The following is a 21,629-nucleotide window of genomic DNA, read 5'->3' as shown; positions in this document are numbered from 1 at the left end:
ATGAATAATACTATGGATAAAACTAAAATTAAAACTTCTTAGAAGGTGAGAAAATACCTTTTCTTAGTATGATGCTTTTCATTTTTTTTAAGTACAAAGTTTGTTCAACCTCAGCATCTTCATGATGCTCAAAAAGGAAAAACACCGCATTTCAATATGAAACTTGAAAAATGCAACTGAAAAGGAATTGTCATTCCAGAACTATTTAATGATGTCTTGAAAGTAGGCATAGATTATCTTCAATTCATTAATACACACTAAGATCCAACATCTTACTTTGCATTAGTGTAACAATGAGTCAGAAACCCATGTACTGTTACAGTGGATTATATTTTTTTAATATATAAAAGGCAGGTAGAGATGACATTGGGTTATTTTTGCAAGGCCTCTTTCTGTGTAGTGATTTAAGTACTTTGCTTTAAGTAGACCACCAGAATATAAGTAGGTAAACTCCCAGGGAGTTTACAAAGATTCAAAGTAACTTGAGCAGCCGCAGAATAGGAAGAGGAAGAAAAATTTAAATATCTAAAAAGAAGAAAAATGTGAGACCAATAAAATTTCCACATTTGTTTACTAGGTAACTAAGGCAAAACTGAGTACAGTCAACCATTGATGTGAATAATTGGTTTATCAATAAGAAAATATAAACTAAAATGAAATACTCAAAATATTTTTTCCTCAATTGATTTTAACCATGTTTTCTTAGTCACCATACCCCAAGCTTCTTAAGAAATTTTCAACTGGTTATGTAGATTTTGGTAACATTTATGTTTTAAAATCAATGAAATCAATTAATATCTCTAATCCTGAGGAGCAGTTTTACAGGGTTTTTCTTTCACCTTCTCATGCAAGAATAGTCATTAAAAATAAATAAAACAATAGCCCCACTGATATAGATATTAGAGTTATTTCTTCAATGTATGTTATTCCATTCAACTGATATATTGAGAGAGATTATTTAATATCTTTCAATTCTTAAAATGTCTCAGTCTGGTTTAGTTATCAGAATTATACTGGCTTAGTGAAATGAGTTGGGAATCTCTATTTTTCTATTACTAAAAATTATTTTATAAGATTTATATTACTTCTTTCTAACATATCTGATAAAATTCACTAGTGAAGAAAAAAGGTGTAATGACTATTTCTGAACTATTTCAGGACTAAAGCATTCTGAAAATACATTCTAGGGTAAATGGAAATTGGACATGAGTATTCAATGGTAGTAAATATAACAATATCATCTTTCTGGTTTTGATGGTTGTGCTACACTTATATGAGGTTAAAATAAACAAATTTAAAATAGATATAATAACAATAAAAGTTATCTTGAAAATTCCCCAAATATTTAGAAATTAAGCAAGTATTTAAAATAATCCATTGGTCAGGAAGAAATTTAAGGAAATAACTTTTTCAAAATAAAAAAGAATGAAAACCAAGTTATGAGATAGTAAAACTGACCAAAAATAAATAAACAAATTAATAAAAAAAGGTAGAAGAAATATTTATTTTCTTAAAGAAAGCTTGCATTTATTAAGAAAATTGAATTTATAACCTAACATCTTCCAACAAAGAAAACTCCAGGCCCACATCACAGTTTACAATCATCTCATTGGACTGGAGAGAAACACTGGAGTAAGGGCTGGAAGGAAACAAGACATTTAGTTGAACTTTCAACAGGCAACTTCCCCTGAAGGTATTTGCTAATCCCTAAAGTGTTCATGTGGATGAGGTGATGCCCACAAACCAAACACAAGCTGTTGCTAAGCATTTACAATAACGTGGGGGAATTTCAGCTATTTCAGGAACCACCAAGGTGCAAGGCTTCTGGTACCAACCTTAAACTCACAGTTGAGACAACTCAAATAATTATTCCTCAGGAGAAGGGAAGCTTTAGAAAGAGCATGTTCTCCAGTCGCAACACAATTAAATTACATATCAACGATAAAATATGACAAATAAAAGTCCAGTTATTAAAACTAAGCAATATTTATGTAACTAATCCATGTCCCCAAGAATAAATTACAAAGGAATAAAATATGAATAGTTAAAGCAGTGCTTAAGGAAATTTTTACAAATTTCTTACACCCCATCTCCAAATATTCTTCCAAAAACATACAAAACAACAAAAATGGAAAAATAGTAGTGGACAAAAATTATGTCCTCAGCATGGTTTGAAGGCAGAAAGTCCAAATATCCAAAAGACCATACAAAAGTGAAAAAAAAAGAAAGAAAATCAAATACTAGCAAGAACTCTGTCTATTCTACAGTACCACTTTTTCATCAACACTGTAGACTGAAATAAAGTGTATAGAAGAGAGAAAAAGGGAGTCAGCAACAAGCTTGTGATAGATCTAAAAGGACCACTGAAGAGAATAAGCATGTCACCAATTTGAAAATATCTGGAAATGTGTTCCAAGACCAGAACAAGAACTAAGAGAAAAGAAGTCTCTAAACATATGTGATGTGAAAAAGTAGTCTTCAAAACAAGTTGTTTCAATATGATGTTGGTAATAGGTTTGCCATATATATTATTATATTGAGGTATGTCCTTCTATATCTAAGTTGTTCAGAACTTTTACAATGAAGGGATGTTGAATTATATAAAATGCTTTTTCTGCATCTATTGAGAGGATCATGGGACACTTTAGTCTTGATCCTATTTATGTGATGTATTACTTTTATTGATTTGCATATGTTAAACTATACTGAAATCCCTGGAATAAAATCAACTTGATCATGGCATGTGATCTTTTCAATATAATGTTGAATATGCAACATTTTGTTGAAGATTGTTCCATCTATGCTGATTAGGGATATTGGTCTACAGTTTTCCTTTACTATTTTGTACTTGCCAGGGTTTAATACTAGTTAATGTTGGCCTTATAGGATGGGTTTGGAAGGGTCCCCTCTCTTTCATTTCTAGGAAATAATTTGAGGAGCAATATATTAGATTTTCATTAAACATTTGGTTAAATTCAGTGGTAAAGACATCTAGTCTGAGTTTTTTGTTATTGTTATTAGGAGACTTTTTATTACTCATTCAAAGTCTTTGTTATTGATCTATTTAGGTATTTGATTTTCAAAGGCCCTATGCATCCAGGAATCTCCATTTCTTCTAGATTTTCCAAATTATTAGCATATAATTTTTCCAAGTAATACCTAATGATTCCTTGAACTTTTCTTGTACCAGTTGTAATGATGTCTCATTTTTCATCTCTAATATTATTTATTTGAGTCTTCTCTCTATTTTTGGTTAGTCTCAATAAAAATTTGCCTGTTTTTTTGTTTTTGTTTTTGTTTTTTTCCCCAGTGATGTGCATCAAACTCAGAGCCTTGGATATATCTGGCAAATGCCCTACCACTGAGCCACATTCCCAGACCCAATTTTCTTTATCTTTTCAAAGAACTCACTCATTGTTTCATTGTTCCTTTTTGTGTTCTTTTAGTCTCTATTTTATTTATTTCTGCTCTGCTCTTTGTTACTTATTCTCTTATGTTTATTTTGGGTTTTGCTTGTTCTTGCTTTTCTAAGACTTGACATATATTCATTAGGCTATTTATTTGAAATCTTTCTGTTTTTTGATGTAGGCACTCACTGCTATAAACTTCCCTCTTAGCACTGTTGTTTATGTACCATACAGGTTTTGGAATAAAGGAAAATGGATGAAACTGGAAGGTATCCTGTTAAGCACAAACTACTACCTACAAGTAGAAAAGGGATTACTAGAGTCTAATCCTAGGTATTAGGGGGACAGCAGAAGTCAAATGGGGAGAGAGACAGAAGGAAGAGGAAGAGAGGAGATGAAGAGTGATGGACATAATGCACAGTGCATTCATGTATGAAAATACAACAGCAAATCCCACTAATATATGCAATTAATATGTGAGCACTTATAATAAAAACTATTTGTTCCTCAGCAGAGAAATATCAAAAAGAAAAATATAAATCCACTTTAGAAAATGGATGGTAATGGGAAAAAGAAGCAAAGAGAGGTGGATTTTATGCCCCTGCAAAAATATGATGTCTACCCCACTAGAGAACAAGCACCACCACAGTAACATATCCATTCAAAGTATCTGGGTTTTGTTATTATAACATAAGAGGACAATCAATCAACTGATAATCTGATAAAGCACCTACAAACCACAATATAAATGATAACACTATTATTGCAAAATAACAAAACTAGATCCAACACAAATCAGTGGTAGAAAAATTCCCAAAACACATTTCTCAACCGCATCCTATGGTAAACTACTTCAAATAGTTAAATGTATTCAAACATGTACTTAGGTACAGGAAAAAAATAACTTCAACTTAAGTTTGGAAAGCAAGAAAGAAGCATGCACTCCCTGACCTCTTAAACAAAAAGGCAGAAATGAATAGAAAATTGATTAAACTTAGGAAAGAAATGGAAGAGAAAGATAAAATTACAGATGACCAACAATCAATACACTAAAAAATTTAGTAATAGGCACAAAAAAAATCCAAAATACATAAATGTGAAAAACAGAAGTCAGAAGACCAGAGAACAAGTGGTGCAAATACAAGTAAGAGTGTGATTAGCATAGTTTTTAGTGGAATTCACGAAGGAAACCAATATTGTAACTAATATTCTACACTGTAATGTAGAATAAATCAATAAATCTATAAGTAAACCTTTCCCAGAGTAGAAAGAAAACCTAAAATTGCATTATGAAAAGAATTATCAGAAATTTGGGAAAAAAATTAACCAAGCTGAACAACTTTGAAACATATAACTGTAAAACTCTTCAGTTTATATATAAAGAAAAATCCCAAAGGTAACAGAGCTAAAGAATTGGATAGGTATCAGACTTCTCAAAATTATTCAACAAAGCAAGTCACCAGTGAAATAACCTATTGAAAACAAATTCAATGATAAAAAACATGAACCAAGGATTTTGTATCCAGCCAATTTGTCCTTCAAGGATCAAGTTAACAGAAAAAATAAATTTTCAGCATATAAAAACAACTTGAAAAATCTAATCAAGGTAGAAATGACCAGAAGAACTTTAGGAAACAAAGACTAATGAGAAAAAATTTAAACCTATTGACAAGAGATTAAAACATAAATATTACAAGATGTATCCCCACAAGTTATAAATTCGATTTGCAAATATGTATTCCAAGAGAGAACAAGAAAATATGCAAGAGAACTATTAATAAATATTATTATTGGCACTAAAAATATCCATTTATCCATTTATATATATGCTATTGTTATGGTTTGAATCTGGAATGTTCCCCAAAGGCTCCTGTGTTGAACACTTGATCATCAATGCAGCTATGCTCAGAGGTGGGGCTTCTGGGAAGTGATTGGATCATGAAGGTTCTGACCATAGCAGTAGATCAGTCCATGACAGGTTAGTAATTTGACATCATTTGTGGTAGGTGTCGAAACATGTAGGAGGTGGGGCGTAGGTGAGGAAATAGGTCACTAGGGATATTCCCTGGAAGGGTACATTTTGTCCCCATCTCTTTTCTTTCTCTTTTTGCGTCTCAGTTACAAGTTAAGAAGCTTTTCCTCCATACCCTTACATCATGATCTGCCTCATCTCAAGCCCAAAGTAAAGGAACCAGCTGACCACGGACTGAAACTTCTGAAACCATGAGTTAAAATAAAACATTTCCTCCTTTACCTTGTCAGGTATTTTGTTCACAGCAACAAAAACTAACAGAGGTATGACAATATATTTTTGAAAACTCAGAGAATTAATAATTAACAATAAAAAGTAAGTATTAGAATATAAAATGAACATTTATCAATCAATAGTCCTTGACATATGGACAAGAAAACATTACTTTTAGTGGCAAAAGCAAAATTTAATACTTGAGAATATCATGCTAAATGAAATAAGCCAATCCCCAAAAACCAAAGACTGAATGTTTTCTCTGATAAGTGGGCGAATCAAAATGCATTCTGCTATCATGTATAACTAAATAGAACAAACAATAAAAAATTAAAGAATACATTTAAGAAATGTAAGAATCTGTGTGAATAAATCTTTTAAACACTGCTAAAAAACACAAAGTAAATATGAAGAAAGGTAGTAAATATGAAGAAAGATAGTAAATATGGAAAAACAGTCTTAGTTCTTATATCAGACAACGCAATGTTATAAAGATGTCTGTCATCCCAAAGTTGATTTTTCAAAATATAATACAATTCCAATAAAGATACTTTATTCTAAGGAACTAAACGTGGTATAAAAATAATAATAAATAAAAATAAAAGTTGGTATACAAAAATACACCAGGATAGCCAGAATAAAACTAAAAAAGAAAATACACCATTGAATCTCTACCACTAAATATGGTGTCACAAATAACTCATTAAAATATCAAATAACACAGGGTAAGATTGACTTTTTAATAAATGATGCTGAGTCAACAGAGTAATCATTTGGAAAGGATAAAATTAGATTTGTATTTCACATTGAGCACAGTAATAGATTCCAAATAGATCATGGAACAAAAAATAAAAGCATATAAATACTAGAAAGGAACATGGATGAATCCCTTTTTAAACTCAGTATAGGGAATGATTTTTAATATGACTAAATATCCAAAACAATAAAAGATTGACAAGTCTGAATAAATAATAATAGAAAAATTACAACAAAAACCTACTATAAACAACACCAAAAGAAAACTGATAAACTAATGGAAAATATTTGCACACTATATCACAAAATAAGGTCAAGCAATCCTATATTGTTTTCTAAGGTTGCTGTTGAGAATTATCAAAAATTGGTGGATCAAAACTACACCAATTTGTTCTTCCATAGTTCTGGATACCAAAACCCAAAATCAAGGTGTTGACAGACTGCACTCCCTTTAAAGGCTTTCGGAGAAAATCTGTTCCTTGTCTATTCCAATTGCTTGTAGTTGCACCAATTCCATTTCTCTGCAGTCCACTTTTATATCTCCTCCTCTATGTGTCTGTCTTTGTGCATCTCTTTCGTTCCTTTATGTATTCTATCTGATAAAGATTCTTGTAATTGGACTTGGGACCCACTAGGTAATTTTGAGCGATATCCTAATCTCAAAGTCTTTAATTCCATTATATCTGCAAAGATCATCTTTCCAACTAAAGTTACATGCATTCTGGGGATTATGACTTGGCATCTTTTATGGTGCCCACTACATTCCCTTATGTATGTATATAAAAAAAAAAAAAAAAAAAAAACAAACTCTTAAAAGTTAGGGATTAAAAACCCAAATATCCATTTAAAAATAGGAAATAAAAATAAACCTAAAATTTCCAACAGTGATATTACATTGAAACTCAAACATAGAGCATTCTCTCTCACTTATAATTAAAGAAAACACAAATTAAAACAGCAATGAGAAACCACTTCTTAGCTATCAGGATTGCCCAAACTAAAAGTTAGGCTATCCTGATGTAAGGACTACTAGGGAACAGGACTCCTCATGTATTACTGATAGAAATTAAAAATGGCGTAAGTCTTTCGGAAAAGAAGTTGTCAAATAATACTGAGAAAAACTAAATATGCATATATATTTTGACAGATCTCCACTGTCTAGAATTTCACCATGAATTAATTGATCAATAACATGAAAACATATACATACTTTCTTGGTATTTGAAAACTATTGGAAAAAATCATTCATAGAAGAATGATTGAATAAGTCATAATTCCACTACAATGCATATATCAAAAAATAAAGATCTAAGTGAAAATCAGTAAAATGCAAAATAATAGTCTGCCTTTCATGTAAGCTAAAGGGTAAATAAGAAAATAGAGCTGTATTTGTTTGTTTGTGCAAATGAATACACAGAAGACTACAACCAAATGACCTTAGTTAGCTCTATAGAAATGGAAACAAGGCAGAATTTAAGTTAGGATAGAGACATTCCACAGATTATATATTCACTTATGATTGTGACTATAAGAACCATGATAATTCCCCATGCACATAAAAATAATTTAAAATAACCACAATGTGGGATGAGCTGAAAATTGAATATCACCAGAAACACTTGGATCAAACTGTGTTAAAAATGAGGAACATAATAACACTGGAGGAAAGTTGAAGAAAGACTAACCTAATTAAATTTGGGAAATAGTATTCTGATTATATTCTGCAAAACAAAAGACAAGAAGAATTGTATATAAATATTTTATTTATTATTTAATTTGCTTTCATAGATATGTACAATATACACAGATACATTAAGTTCTAAAACTACATTATGTATTTACTAGAATTGAGCAAATAGGATACATGAGAGTCAAGTTCTCATGTTGGAAAAGGGGAGTTACAAATAAGGAAAAAATGAAGGCTGGAATGAATCGTGTGGTGTTTAACATGGAATCAGAGTTATCAGTTCAAATTCATGATTCATGGTGTACGTTCAAAGAAAAGAGAATTATAGATGCATGTGGATGTGTGTAGAGCACATTTTATTACGTAATTCTATCCACCGAGAAGGTCACAAAGCAATGACACTCAGTTTTAATGAGTGTAACAAGCTCCTAGATCTTGAATTCTAAATATCATTCTTAAATTGGGGGGACAGAGTCTGAGTATTCTAGGAGGAATCGTGAGCTCTATTGATGGGTCCAGATGGACCTGGAGTGTCTGATGTATTAGAAAGAAAGCGGGAACTTATAAAATAATGGGATTTGTGCAAGGACATAGGAACTAAATTGTAAGAGGCTCCAGTGGCTAAATCTCTAATAATGCATAACAAATAAATGATGAGATTAATGGCTTATAAATTATAAAATAAACAAGTGTCTCTGAGTTTGTACTGATGCCAGTAAGTGAATAAACAAGTAAATGGAGGAGAAAGAACAACTCTGTCTTATGGCAGAAGTACAATTAACACACACAGAAGGAATGATGGCAATCAGCACAACAATAAAGGTCACATATAGGATTCACTGGTGGACACTAGAGCATTCGCCAAGAGTACACTGAGAAACATTTGCATAGTTAAAACACGTTAAAAAACCAAAAAGGTGAAAATAAGTACTTTCCAGTTGAGAAATTCAGAAGAAGCCATCCATAAACACATAAGCAAGTTAACATCACAAGTACTAAAATATTTTAACACATGGACCTACTGCAGTAACACTCTGAAAGGGCAGAATATCACAACTGTATTCTTGGTAAAAGGCATAATCTCACCCTAATACTAAAAACTTCAGGAAAATTCAAATTCAGAGGCACTCAACTGACCAGTACACTTCAAAATTACATTAGTCATGAAAGAAACAGAAAAGTTAAGGGGATATGGGAATTTCATGTACAGACACCACATTACTAAGTATAGAATTTATTTTCAAATAAAATCACTTAAACAGGGGCTGGGGAGATAGTTCAGTCGGTGGAGTGCTTGCCTTGCAAACACAATGCCCTGAGTTCGATTCCCCAGCACCGCAAAAAAAAAAAAAAAAAATCACTTAACAATCTAGTGAAACATAAAATTAAGTGAAAAGAGATTAGCATAATAAATCAAACATCATAAAACAATGAAATTTAAGAAAATAGTTTAACACAGAAAATTGACAAAGTCAAAATTGATTCTGTGACAATACTAAGATTAGGAAAAATCAAGATTAATGCACAAATGATGGAACAGATTACTAATAACAGATAACAAAGGGAAAACTCAAAATTAAAACTATCACAACAGATAACATAAAACAATTCAGTACTAGAAAATTTGAAATTTTAGGTTAAATTCCCTGTGAAGTTCAACTTATCAAAATTGAGAAAAGAAGAATAGTAAGCTCACATATATTTACATCTACTTAAAACACTGAAAAGTTAAAATTCTTTCCCCAAAATCACTCTAAGCCAACATGAATGTGACAAAGAATTCTTTTAAATATTCAAGAAAGAAATAGAATCCATCTTAGATCAATTCAGGGATAAAAAAGGAAGAAACACATAACTCATTAGTAGATGCTAGGACAATCTGATTCCTTAACTGAAAACACATTACAGAAGTAAAAGTACAGTCAATATCCCTCACAAACATATAGAATTCCAAAGTAAAATTTTGACAAATTGAACCTACTGATAAATTTTAAAGGTAACTATATCAGAATCAAATGTGATTTATGAAAGGAAGAAAAACTTTAAAAAAATTATTTCATAAGTAGTAAATAGAAATAACATGCAAAATATGAACAATATGATTGCTTCAATATTTGAATGAAAAGTATTTAAAACATGAGGGTTTGGAGTGGAGGGACACTAACAAAATAAGAACAGAAAGTAATCACCAAAGGATGGTTTTAAAAAGAAGCCCACAGCAAACATCATACTGACTAGTAAAATATGGATTGCTTTCTCTGGTATAAGAAACGAAAATATTCAACCTTGTACTTTAATCTTACTCAGAACAGTATGGCATGAAAATGTATGATTTTTAAATAAAGAAGTAAAATATTCATTACTTGCAAAAATAATCACTATTTTCTATCTTACATAAAAGCAAGAGGAAGAGCTGGGCAAGGTGGCAAAGGTTTATAATCCCCAGCTACCCCAGAGGCTGAAGCCTGAAGCAGGAGGTTCACTAGTTCAAGGTCAGCCTGGGAAATTTAGCAGACCTCTCTCAAAATGAAATTTAAAAAGAATCTGGGATGTACTCAGAAGTACAACATTCCTGGGTTCAATCCCTAGAACAACAACAACAAAAAAGAAAGAAATCCAGAGGAACCTAACAATAAGTAACTAAAATTAATAAACTTAGCAAGGCTTTTGGGAACAGAGTAAATATGAAAATAGTCTACTGTAATCATGAATACTGAAAACTAAAAATTAGAATAAACCTTTTTTAAAAAATACATTCATTCTTGCATCAAAATTTCCAAATATATAGAATTAAATCTAACAAAAACGATAACATGTATTTATGAGAAAATAATTTAGAAAAGTAAACATATTAATAGAGAAAAATACAGTGTTCTGGAATTTGACATGGTAAGAGTTCAGTATAGTAAAGATTTCAATTTTCTTTTGTTGACTACAAATGTAATCCAATCGCAAAAAAATCTTTGTTCATTTATGTTTGTCTGTTATAAACCATTATAGTTGGAAAGTTACAAATTAATCATGCTACTGAATTTTTACCAAATCACAAGGAACCAAGAGTAATGGTCTTGAATAACTAGTCGATTACTTCCACTTAGGGTGTCATTAAGACAGTGTTAATCAAAATAGCATAGCGGCTGGGTGTGGTGGTACACACTTGTAATCCTCAAAAGAGGCCCCAAGTCAACATAAAAGTTAAAAAGGATTGGCAAAGCACTTCTGTGTTCAATTTTCAGTACCAAAAAAAAAAATAAACAAACAAAGCCCACAAGAATGTGACATTGGCACAAAACTAGAATTCCCAATTATTTTCAAATATGTTTATGAAATACTGCTCAGTCTTTCAGGTCACTTTATAAAAACTCTGAAGTAGTACTTTTAAGACAATAGTTGTAAAAAAAAATTACAAAATAAATATTTGTCTTTTGTCTCACCTCAGACTGTGAACTTCTAAAATAGTGACTATTTCAACCAATAACCCTCAAACCCAACATGGACTCTGACATACACCAGATATTTAAAATAATTTAAGATAAATGTTTGAAATAGCATCAGTGAAAATATTTTTCATATTCTCCAAAATCCCAAAAGGAAAACAAACTTACCTCCTATGTCTGGACGAAGTTTATTGTCATAGCCCTGAAGCAATGAGTTGAGAATTTGTGTGATATCTCCTTCATGTATTTTTGGTGCCAAGACCCATGTTTTGTTCACTGTTAAATCCTCATCATCTTCGTCATCTGCTTTATCAACACTAAATAATTCAAAGAAAAATTGGGGTGATAGAAATTGTAATCAAAAATTTTATATAAAGAATAGTTTAAGATTATTATAACAGCATAAGGAAGTAGTAATGGGGAAAAGAACATTACATAAATATTGCTTCCAGTAGGACTAGTGCTTTTATCTTGAGAGATATCTGATATAATAATACTTGAAAATTAACAATTTGGGGCCAGAAATATAATGTACAATATTGATTTCAATGTTATTATTTAATAAAGTGAATCTTGACTACTCCCCAAATTACTATTAAAATTCATACAAACTACAGGCTAAAAATGTGAATGGTGACCCCTAGATTTGTGTACTACCTTTAAACTACCACACCCCAAAACAAAGAGTAAAAAGTAAAAATTACAGGACAAGTCATAATAGCCTACTAGAAAATATATAAAAATGCATGTGTATAAAATATTAAGGAAAAATGTAGGAGGAAATATTTGAAGAAAGACAAGGAAAAGCATTATACACTCTCATGTTCCTCTCCTTTAGTTTAAATGGAAGAAAAAAAAAACGAGATATCTTATTCCAAGAACTTTGTCAAAGATTATGTGATCATCAAGTCACGAGTGGATGACTCACCCTCTGCACATATTTTCTTAAGGACAGGAAGAACATATTTATCAAATTATAAGATTAGAAGGAGGAACCAAGAGATCCAATTACCCCCTGCCTTTATTTTGTAATTGAGAAAACTGAAGACCAAAGGACAAATCTAAAATTGAAAATAAATGTTACTCCCCAGTTAATATTCCCTGCCACACCTGTGTGCTTAACAAGTGTAAAGATTCAGCTTAATTCTGACTTGTGGTACAAATATACAGTAATGTAGATATTCATCTAGGAGTCATAAAATGTAGCAAAGTTTTTTTTTTTTTTTAAACACACTAGTAATCTCACCCTCGTCTGAGGAATATCATCATCCTAGACTTAAATTTTTAGTAAGTTTCTAGTGCTCCAGTGAAAAGGGTTCCAAAAGACTAAATGTGAACATAGGGAGAATAAGTAAATCTGTATTCTACTAGGTTGTTTACATACATTTGGGAGATATATTCCAGGATATATTCCCATAGTAAATATCCCACACTTTATCTTAATATCTTTAGTTGGTCTTCTATACTATCCATTCAGATCTCTTCTGATGTGGACCTGTTGATGTGGACCTCTTACCAAATGCAGCCCCATCTCCTTTGATCCTTAATGGATATTGCTATAACTTGGATCTTAAATGTCCCCCAAAGGTTCATATGTTAAGACTTGGTCCCCAGCCTGTGGCACTACTGGCAGGTGGTGGAAGCTAAAAAGGTATGGTCTAGTGGGAGGATGTGTAGGTAATTGAAAACATGCCCCTGAAGGGGATGGTGGGACTTCCTTCTCTCCTTCTTCCTCTCTTTGCTTCCAGGCTGCAATGAAGCATGAAGCTTGCTGCCATGTCACTAGCCCAAAAGTAATGCGGTCAACTGATCATGAACTGTAACCTTCCCAACTGTGAGCCCAATAAACCTTCTCTGTGTGTAAGTTGATTATCTCAGATATTTAAGTAATGACAAGCTGTCTAACCCACGTATTAACAAAGTAATTAAAACATAATTTTAAAGAATTTACTCTCATTTCATCTTTACGATAATTCTATTGATAATTATTATCAACAAATAAGGGTATGTCTTATTTTTTCCATGTCAGTCTTGTCCAGGAATTATACTTCTCACCCCACTAACTTCTAACTGGGTGGTGTTACCTATAATGCCCTTTTCTGTAGGATTGTTCATCCTTGACCTGTTTAATTCAGGTGTGTAACTGGGGTGAGCTTTGACTTATGGAAAATAAGTGACACATGTCACTACCACGTAGAAGGTTTAGTGTATTGTAGTTGATTGTGTCTCTTTTGTCCTTCTACCTAAAGACCAATGATGCTGAAAGGTTACTCCATTATTTCACTCCTAGAGTAAGGGTGACATGAACAGTCCCAGGTGAACCACAATGAACATGTAGCCTGAATGAGAAATAAATATTTAGGGTTACAAGTCGCTGAAGCTTGGGAGTTGTTTGTTATCACAGTTTAACAGCCTCTGTACAGTCCCTTTTATTTTCATCTAGTGATTGATAAAACAAAATGACAGTTTTTAAGTAAGACATACCTTTATTCAACTACACCAAAATTTCATCATTTCCCCCCACCAACGCCACATGAATTAAACAGATAACCTTGGTAAAACCTCTCCTAAGATATAATTCCAGTAACGAGGATGTGCTTGTTATCCAACCTCAGGAAAGCTCTCTGGTACCGCCCAATGCTAACCATCAAGAGCCAGCGTCTTTCATATGATTATATTCCATGGCTTTACAGATAAGGAAACAATCTATGAGAAGGTATTTAACCTGAACAAAGTAACATTGCTAATATAGCAGGTCTGGTTTTCTGACACTTGTCATACACAATGAAAATGTAATACTGTTTCAATGTAAGGAAAATTTATAAATGAGCATGAAGACTTTGACCTCACTCTTCTAAGGATGCACTAACTGTTAAAAACAGTGCAAAGATCAACTTTGGTCTCATATTTAGTTAAGACCTTTACTTAAGTTTTCTCTTACAGGAATTCATTTGATGTATTTAACTTGGTGAAGCATATACTATTGAAACATTATATGATTTTCTTCAAAAATTTCTTATTATTTTCCCTACATATAACAGTAAATATACATACATATAAAACAGTAAATATATGTATATATATGCATGTATGCATACATATATATGTATAGCATATATAAACCAAAACATTGAAAATACTGAACTATTAAGAATCCCTGCTGGTGTGTTTTCTTAACTAATTAGCTTTGTTGACAATAACCCAAATTTTAGGTTTCCATTCAGCCCTGAATCCCAGTTTTATAGAATGAAATATCTGATGAACACAGGCAGGTCATGGCACATATAAAAAGTTGATTTTTTTTTTTAAACTACATATAGTCAAATGGAAATTTCAAGGAAAAATATTTTTTTTTCTATTTTGTACAACAGCAATACAACAAACCACAAGCTTATAATGATTTATATTCTCCTTTTCCCAGATAGCAGCAGTAACATGAAAACTGTCAGTAATAATATCACAAAGCCATCTTTCCTCATTTTTGCCAATAACAGAAAATTTCATTTTAATTTATCTACAACTTCCCTCTAAGCAATCAAAATTACCCTCAGAATATTTAATTACTTTAAGTACCCTATTATTGTTATTGTTATTATTATTATTATTATTATTGTGGTTAAATAGTACTTATAAATTCTGTTAGAGCACAGCTTATACCTTGATCTCTTTTAGAGGGCTGGGAGGTTTTTATAACTTTTAATATTTTGGATAACTATTCACTTGATAGGAACAGGTATAATTTTTTTCTTCTTTTAAATAAATTAAATTAGTATTATTGCTTCCTAAATGGAAATACTTTTAGATTCTTGATAATGTGAATTTACAAAGTGATGTCTTCACTGTTGTTATACTGTATGTCTGCAATGTACCATTAAGGACCTAGTATGTTTCAGAAATTGTGTGTCAGTTTCTTTTCACATATTATGATATTTAATCCACATTAATTCCATGAAATAAACACTTATATATGTATCTATTTTATGGATGAGAAAAGATAACAATTTCCATGATATACGACTGTCAAATAATACAATAAAGATTTAGAACAAGATTGCTTTAATTTGAAGACACATTTCTCTTCCCTTTGGAGCTTCCCTGGTACCATCTCATGTCATCTTTACTAAATAATCCAGAGGGTGGATTTTGTATTTCAATTCAAAGGAACACAGAAACTGTCATGGTATGTAATTGGGAATTACTTGGATTGTGTGTGACTAGAATGCTCAGTCTCCCAGCCCTTGAGTTCTGGGAAGGTAGAATAGTCATCTCAATGAATCACACTTCTGATGAAGACTTTCTAATGCAGTCAGTCTCTGACCCAGCATTTTAATTCACTTATGGAAAATTACCATGTATTAAAAATGCATGAAATGCTGGGAATACAAAGGCAAATAATACTGTATTCGACTTAAATGATCATATTTTCTAATAAAGGAAAAAAATTATTCAAACAATAGAGAAAACATCATACACAATGAGAAAACATCATACCATCACATTAACAATTTAATGTGATGGCAAAATTTTTAAACAATAAGAGTATGATTTCAAAAAATGACACATTCACATAACAGAATGTACACATCCATTCGAGTGGTGGTAAGAGTCTGTAAAAACATAAAATTATGTTCATAAGTTAATACTGCATGAAAAATAACAAAATAATCTGTTTCTTTCATCTATGTATAAAATATCTTTAAATGTTTGATGTGAAAACAGTATGATGTACAGACATTATGAAAAATTTATTTTTTTCTGTATGTTAATAGTATCCAACAATTTTCCTGGATTCATTTTATAATATAAATACAATATATAATATAAATATAATATAAATAATTTGACAGGAATGCCTACCTTAAAATAAATTGCCTCTTTTTGTATATCAGAAAGTACTCTGAAATAAATGTCTAATCATACAAAATAAATAATTAAATAGAGACTTTTATGGAGAGAGACAGAGCATTATACCCTGTCAAGAAAATTATCATGGCAGCCCTGAAAATTCTCCACTCAGTTCTCTGGACTGGGAACATTAGCTGCCTGCCAGCCTGGCTGCCAGTACTCAGGATTGGCAGAGTCTGTACAGAGCCAAGCTGCCCCAGGCTGCTTTCCGGCAATAACTGAATGTGAAGGGAGCATAGTGCAGATCCATTCCTGAGTAGGGGCTCCTCTAAAAGTCTGCTTGCCTTGGAGGAACCCCACTAGCCTGGCAAGACTTTCTTAGAAGGGCACTGCACTCTGAGACTCTCAACACAAACTCCTTCTTCCCCCTCTACTTTCATAGATGTCAGACATGCATGTTTACCAAAGCTTCTCTTCTCTCAAGCCTGCTCCCCCTTCCTCTGTCTACTTTTCCTAGACATTTTTTTTTAAAAAATCCCTTGCATGTCTAATTTCATGTTGACATCCGTTTCTTAAAGGCCTCTGCTTCTACATTCTGACATTATAACCTGTAACGACTTATTAAAGAAAGTTTTGAGTCACATATATAATTGTTTACTTCTTTTTGTCTTAGATATTACTCTAACACATCATACAACATCAAACAATTTTTTTTTCAGATGATATAAGAAACTATTGCATGTGAAAAGTACTTTTTTTTTTTTCTTTTGGTACCAAGGATTGATCCCAGGGGTGCTTAACCACTGAGCAACATCCCCAGCCTTTATCATTTTTATTTATTTATTTATTTATTTATTATTTATTTATTTATTTATTTATTTATTTACTTGTTTATTTATTTATTTTAGACAGGGTCTTACTAAGTTTCTTAGGGGCTTGCTAAGTTGCTGAGGCTGGTTTTGAACTGGCGATGCTCATGCCTTGGCCTCCCTAGTCACTGGGATGTAAAAAGTACTTTAATGACTATATTATTCTTATGTAACAAAGTTTTGAGTTAATACTAAGAGATGACTACATAAAGACAAAACATGAAGAGGACTATGCCATACTAACATGAAGAAGAACCATCTTTAGTGCTAGAAGGAAAATATGTCTAAAGCAAGTCAATCAATTACTATAGACCATTTTTCATGCATAAGATAAATATTCACCAAAGTTTGGCTCAATCAATGCTTTATAACTGTTGTCCTAGAATAGTTTTTAATAGAACCTTCTCACCACAAAATGACCTACTTTGTATGATAAATTATATAGTCACCCTGTATATAGTTCACATAAAAGTGACTGCAAATATTCTGATTCTGACACTTGAGGGATCCTCTTCCATTAATCTGCTAATAAATCTGAGATGAAACCCAGAGTAGCTTAATGAATTGTCTAAGGAATCTGACTAAACCCGGAAGGAATACTGATAGAATTTTTCCTCCATAGTTTGAGAAAACATCTTATAATTGCAAGTGAAATGCACTGAGGATGCCATTCATATATTTAACTGGAAAAAAAGAACAATTGCTGCTTCTTGTACTGAGTAGATACATGGTAAAAGAGGACTGAGGAAAAATATAATATGTACCTTGTGACTTTTTACCCACATTTTGACATTTTTATATTAATTGTTCATTATATCATCAAGGGAAAACTTTTTCTTTGCTTATTACAAAGAAAATATCAAATTTGTTTCTTTACATTTTTAGTCTTTGAAGTTACCCTACTTTTATTCTCTAAAAATTGATGTTAATAAATATTAATAACAAGATCATCAGTTAACTCACTTAGTACTGACGTAATAGCTACATACACTTGGACAAGGAATCTGAATCTTACACTTCTTACACTTAGAAAATAAATAAATATAGTCACAGAAATCATGATTACCACTATCACTCTTATTTTAATGCCATCGAATATAATTAATTAACTAGGATATTTTGCTACTACTATCATTTTAATATTAATAGACAACCAGATTGCTTTGATATCATCATTACTGTTTGTTATTTGCTTGAGAAAAAGCACACATAAGTGGTTATACTGGGAACAAAAGTATGGATATAATCTTGAATTTGCTATTTTCTATAGAGTTTAAATTGTTAACATTCACACTAAGCATCTCTAGGAACATACAATGTTCTAAGTGCTCACAGGATTAGAACCTGTTGTGGCCTACTGTTTACATAAAAAGTAAATAAATAAGGAAACTGGAATTCTGAACAGGTAAATTATTTCAGTTAGGTCTCACAACTACTTAATGACAAAATAAGTTTCACATAACTATCATATTACATAAAGAATGAATATAATTAAGTAATTCAGATGTATCAATGATTATACTTACCAGGTTCCTTACTAGTTACTTGGAAGAATATCTTCTAGTTAAATGTGCTTGTGTAGGTTGTAGCAGAAAGAGGTTACTATGTAACATTGTAGGAACTCCAAAACAGTAGTTGATGCAATCATCAACTGCCTATGAAACCAACTCCCAGTATAAAGAGTAAAAATCTCTACATTTCTCTCCCTTTCCAAATGATTATAAACTGTTGCAATGAATATGGTGCAGTGTTATAGTAAATCTAATACTTAAGTGTCAGTAGTTAATTAGTACATTTCTTGATATTCGTGTGGATCCCTAAATGACACAAATATACATATAACAATAGTAAATTATTAAGGCATAGTCACATAATTCATTTGTCCAATCTAATGGATATGAAATAGTACCTAATTTTTATATCATCACATTTCCTTGATTGTCAGCAAAACAATACTGATAATAATTTGTGAGTACAGAATAATGCTAAATGAATAGCACCTACTTGTATATATTGGTCATTGGACTTATGTGAATTATATTCCACTTAGTTTTTTTTCTTATTTTATTAAATTTTATTCAACTTCATTTGAAAATATCTATTAGGTGATTATTGTGTACCATGCATTTTCCTGCATGTTGAGGATACAAAGGTGAATAAAACAATCCCCAGAGGAAAGTTCATAGATAGAAGATGAAGGCTTAAACTCTATATTAATATTAATCTTTTAATGATAGTGTGATAGCGTGTCATAAGTCATTAAATATCTTTGAGACAGTTTTATCATTCAACTTTTAGAACTTAGAGCTTTGTAAATCCTTAGATGGTGAACAAATATCAAAAGCTTTTGTAACAGGTAATTTAGGACTTCATTCTGAAAATGGTAAAGTGGACATGTTATCATTTCTTTCTCAGAAATCAACCAAAAGTAGCAAAGAGAGAGAAAATAAAGTCCCAATTACCATCATTGATAAACAAGAAAAACAAGAAAATCCGAATCGCAAAGTTAATGGGATGGCTTTGATATTTGAGGGAGCCAGAAGAATGGCCCTTTCTGAAGTTAGGGGCATAGTTTTGAACAAAGTAAAAAAAGAAAGAAAGAAAAAGAAAAGATGCATGTTTTGCAGATGTGGGTCTTTTCTAAAACCAGCTTGCTAGAAACAAAACAAAGTGAAATGAAAGCCAAAGTCAATCTGCTGAGATTGAAGGAAGAATAACCCAGAATAATATGTCTATATGTGCACACAGCTGTGTTTTTCATTGAAGAAGAAAGTTTCTGCATTTCAAGTAGTCCTATAGCTGTCTATCTTGGCTACTTAAACATTGAGGTGTTGTAGGAAGAGTTTGGGAGTATGCGATAATTAATGTAATCAAGGGAAATGTTTTGTAAAAGGTAATTGTTAACTTGAGGGAATATTTTAAATTTAAAAACTTAACGTCCTATACTACACAAAAAGAACTTACTTTGGACTATATGAATGTAGTCATTATAAATGTAAACATCAAATGTGACTTGATCAAAATCATATTGTCTATCTTGAGATAGATATTTCTGATTTCAGAAAGTATTTCTGAAAATACTTTCCAGTTAATCTGTATATGATCATTAAAAACAAAAGTGATTCATAAAATCATGAGCAAGAAATGGACCAAAATATTTTGTCTCAAGGTTCCAGTAGCTCTGTGCTTTCTTGTCTCAAATGGCTAGTTTTATAGACACTTGTGAGTATAATTTCCTATTTTACTTTAATTTGAATTTATCTAAAAACAACCCTCAAGCATGTGCCCTGTTTGTAGCCTGAGGGACCCATATCTCAGGCTAACTTGTTCAGAATAAGGTAGATACATTATCCCCTAAGTGAGCCAGTCATTTACTCCTGCCCCTGGAGAATTTTAACCAAGCAATGCAGAAACTGCTAGTCTGTAGTGCAATTCAGTTAAAGGCTTTACTGAAGAAGGAAAATGCAGGTATTTCTGCTACCTGGACCTCAGGACTTTCCTGTCCCCAACTTCCCTGATGCTTGGTTGATCAATCCTTCACTGGAGCTCAGATGATACCCTGTAGTCAGTCATTCATGTATTCGTTTATTTAGTTATTTTGCTTAAGCACAATTCTATTATTTAGGATAAAAAGAATCTTATACTACAAAAGATCTTGATAAATAGACTTAGAAAAGGGAAGATATATGTCGCTTGTTTCATTTTATATTGGTAGGGAAGAGGCAAGATGACCAGGGAGAATATTCCTCCACTCACCATCAACTGCCTGAATTCAACATATAGTGAGGCACAGTTCTTCAGCAGAAAGTAACCTTGTCTACCAACAAACAACATTTTAAAGGAATAGGTTTTATTAACTGAAAGTATAGTTTATCAAGAACATTATTACTACTTCCAATTTACATAAAAGCTCATAAGATCATAACTGAAAACTAAATGAACACTTGGTCTTACTATGCTCAACTGAATTAAGCTCAGGATGGCCAATATTTTTAATGCAGTTATTAGGTATATGAATTTATTTTGCTATGCTGAATACCTCCTTTTATTATTATCTAACCTTGGAAACATTTTTAAATAAGATTTTGTAAGTCAAACAAAATAACTTGACATAATTTTAAACAATAATTTTTCCAAGTTTGTCACGAGGCTGGATGCAAAAAGAAAGATGGAGGAAGGATGATGGTACTTGATCACCTGGTTCATCTCTTCAGTTCCAGTGTAACCACTTTAATATCATTATTTTGAGTATGATTTCACAATCATCCACTGCTACCCTCTGCCTTCTTGAATATGGTTTCCTTATTTTTCATTAATTAGAATTTATTATAGCTCATCATTTCTCAGCTAAATTTTAAATATGTGTTATGTAGTATGAATAAA

At 31.7% G+C, this 21,629-nt stretch overlaps 1 protein-coding gene across 1 annotated transcript in view; it reads right to left on the bottom strand.

The window, feature by feature from the left end:
* The window catches only part of GABRG1 (gamma-aminobutyric acid type A receptor subunit gamma1), a 93,119-nt gene that overhangs the window by 59,831 nt on the left and 11,659 nt on the right, over positions 1 to 21,629 (bottom strand). Inside the window, exon 2 of the mRNA XM_079154859.1 lies at positions 11,701 to 11,849. Within this exon, the coding sequence (XP_079010985.1) occupies positions 11,701 to 11,849 (149 nt within the window). The remainder of the gene's footprint in view (positions 1 to 11,700; positions 11,850 to 21,629) is intronic.

This window comes from Sciurus vulgaris (genome assembly GCF_902686455.1).
Source record: "Sciurus vulgaris genome assembly, chromosome: 9".
NCBI classification, from domain to species: Eukaryota; Metazoa; Chordata; class Mammalia; order Rodentia; family Sciuridae; genus Sciurus; species Sciurus vulgaris.
Note: the sequence above shows the minus strand (reverse complement) of the source record. Positions and strands in the feature narration are given on the sequence as shown.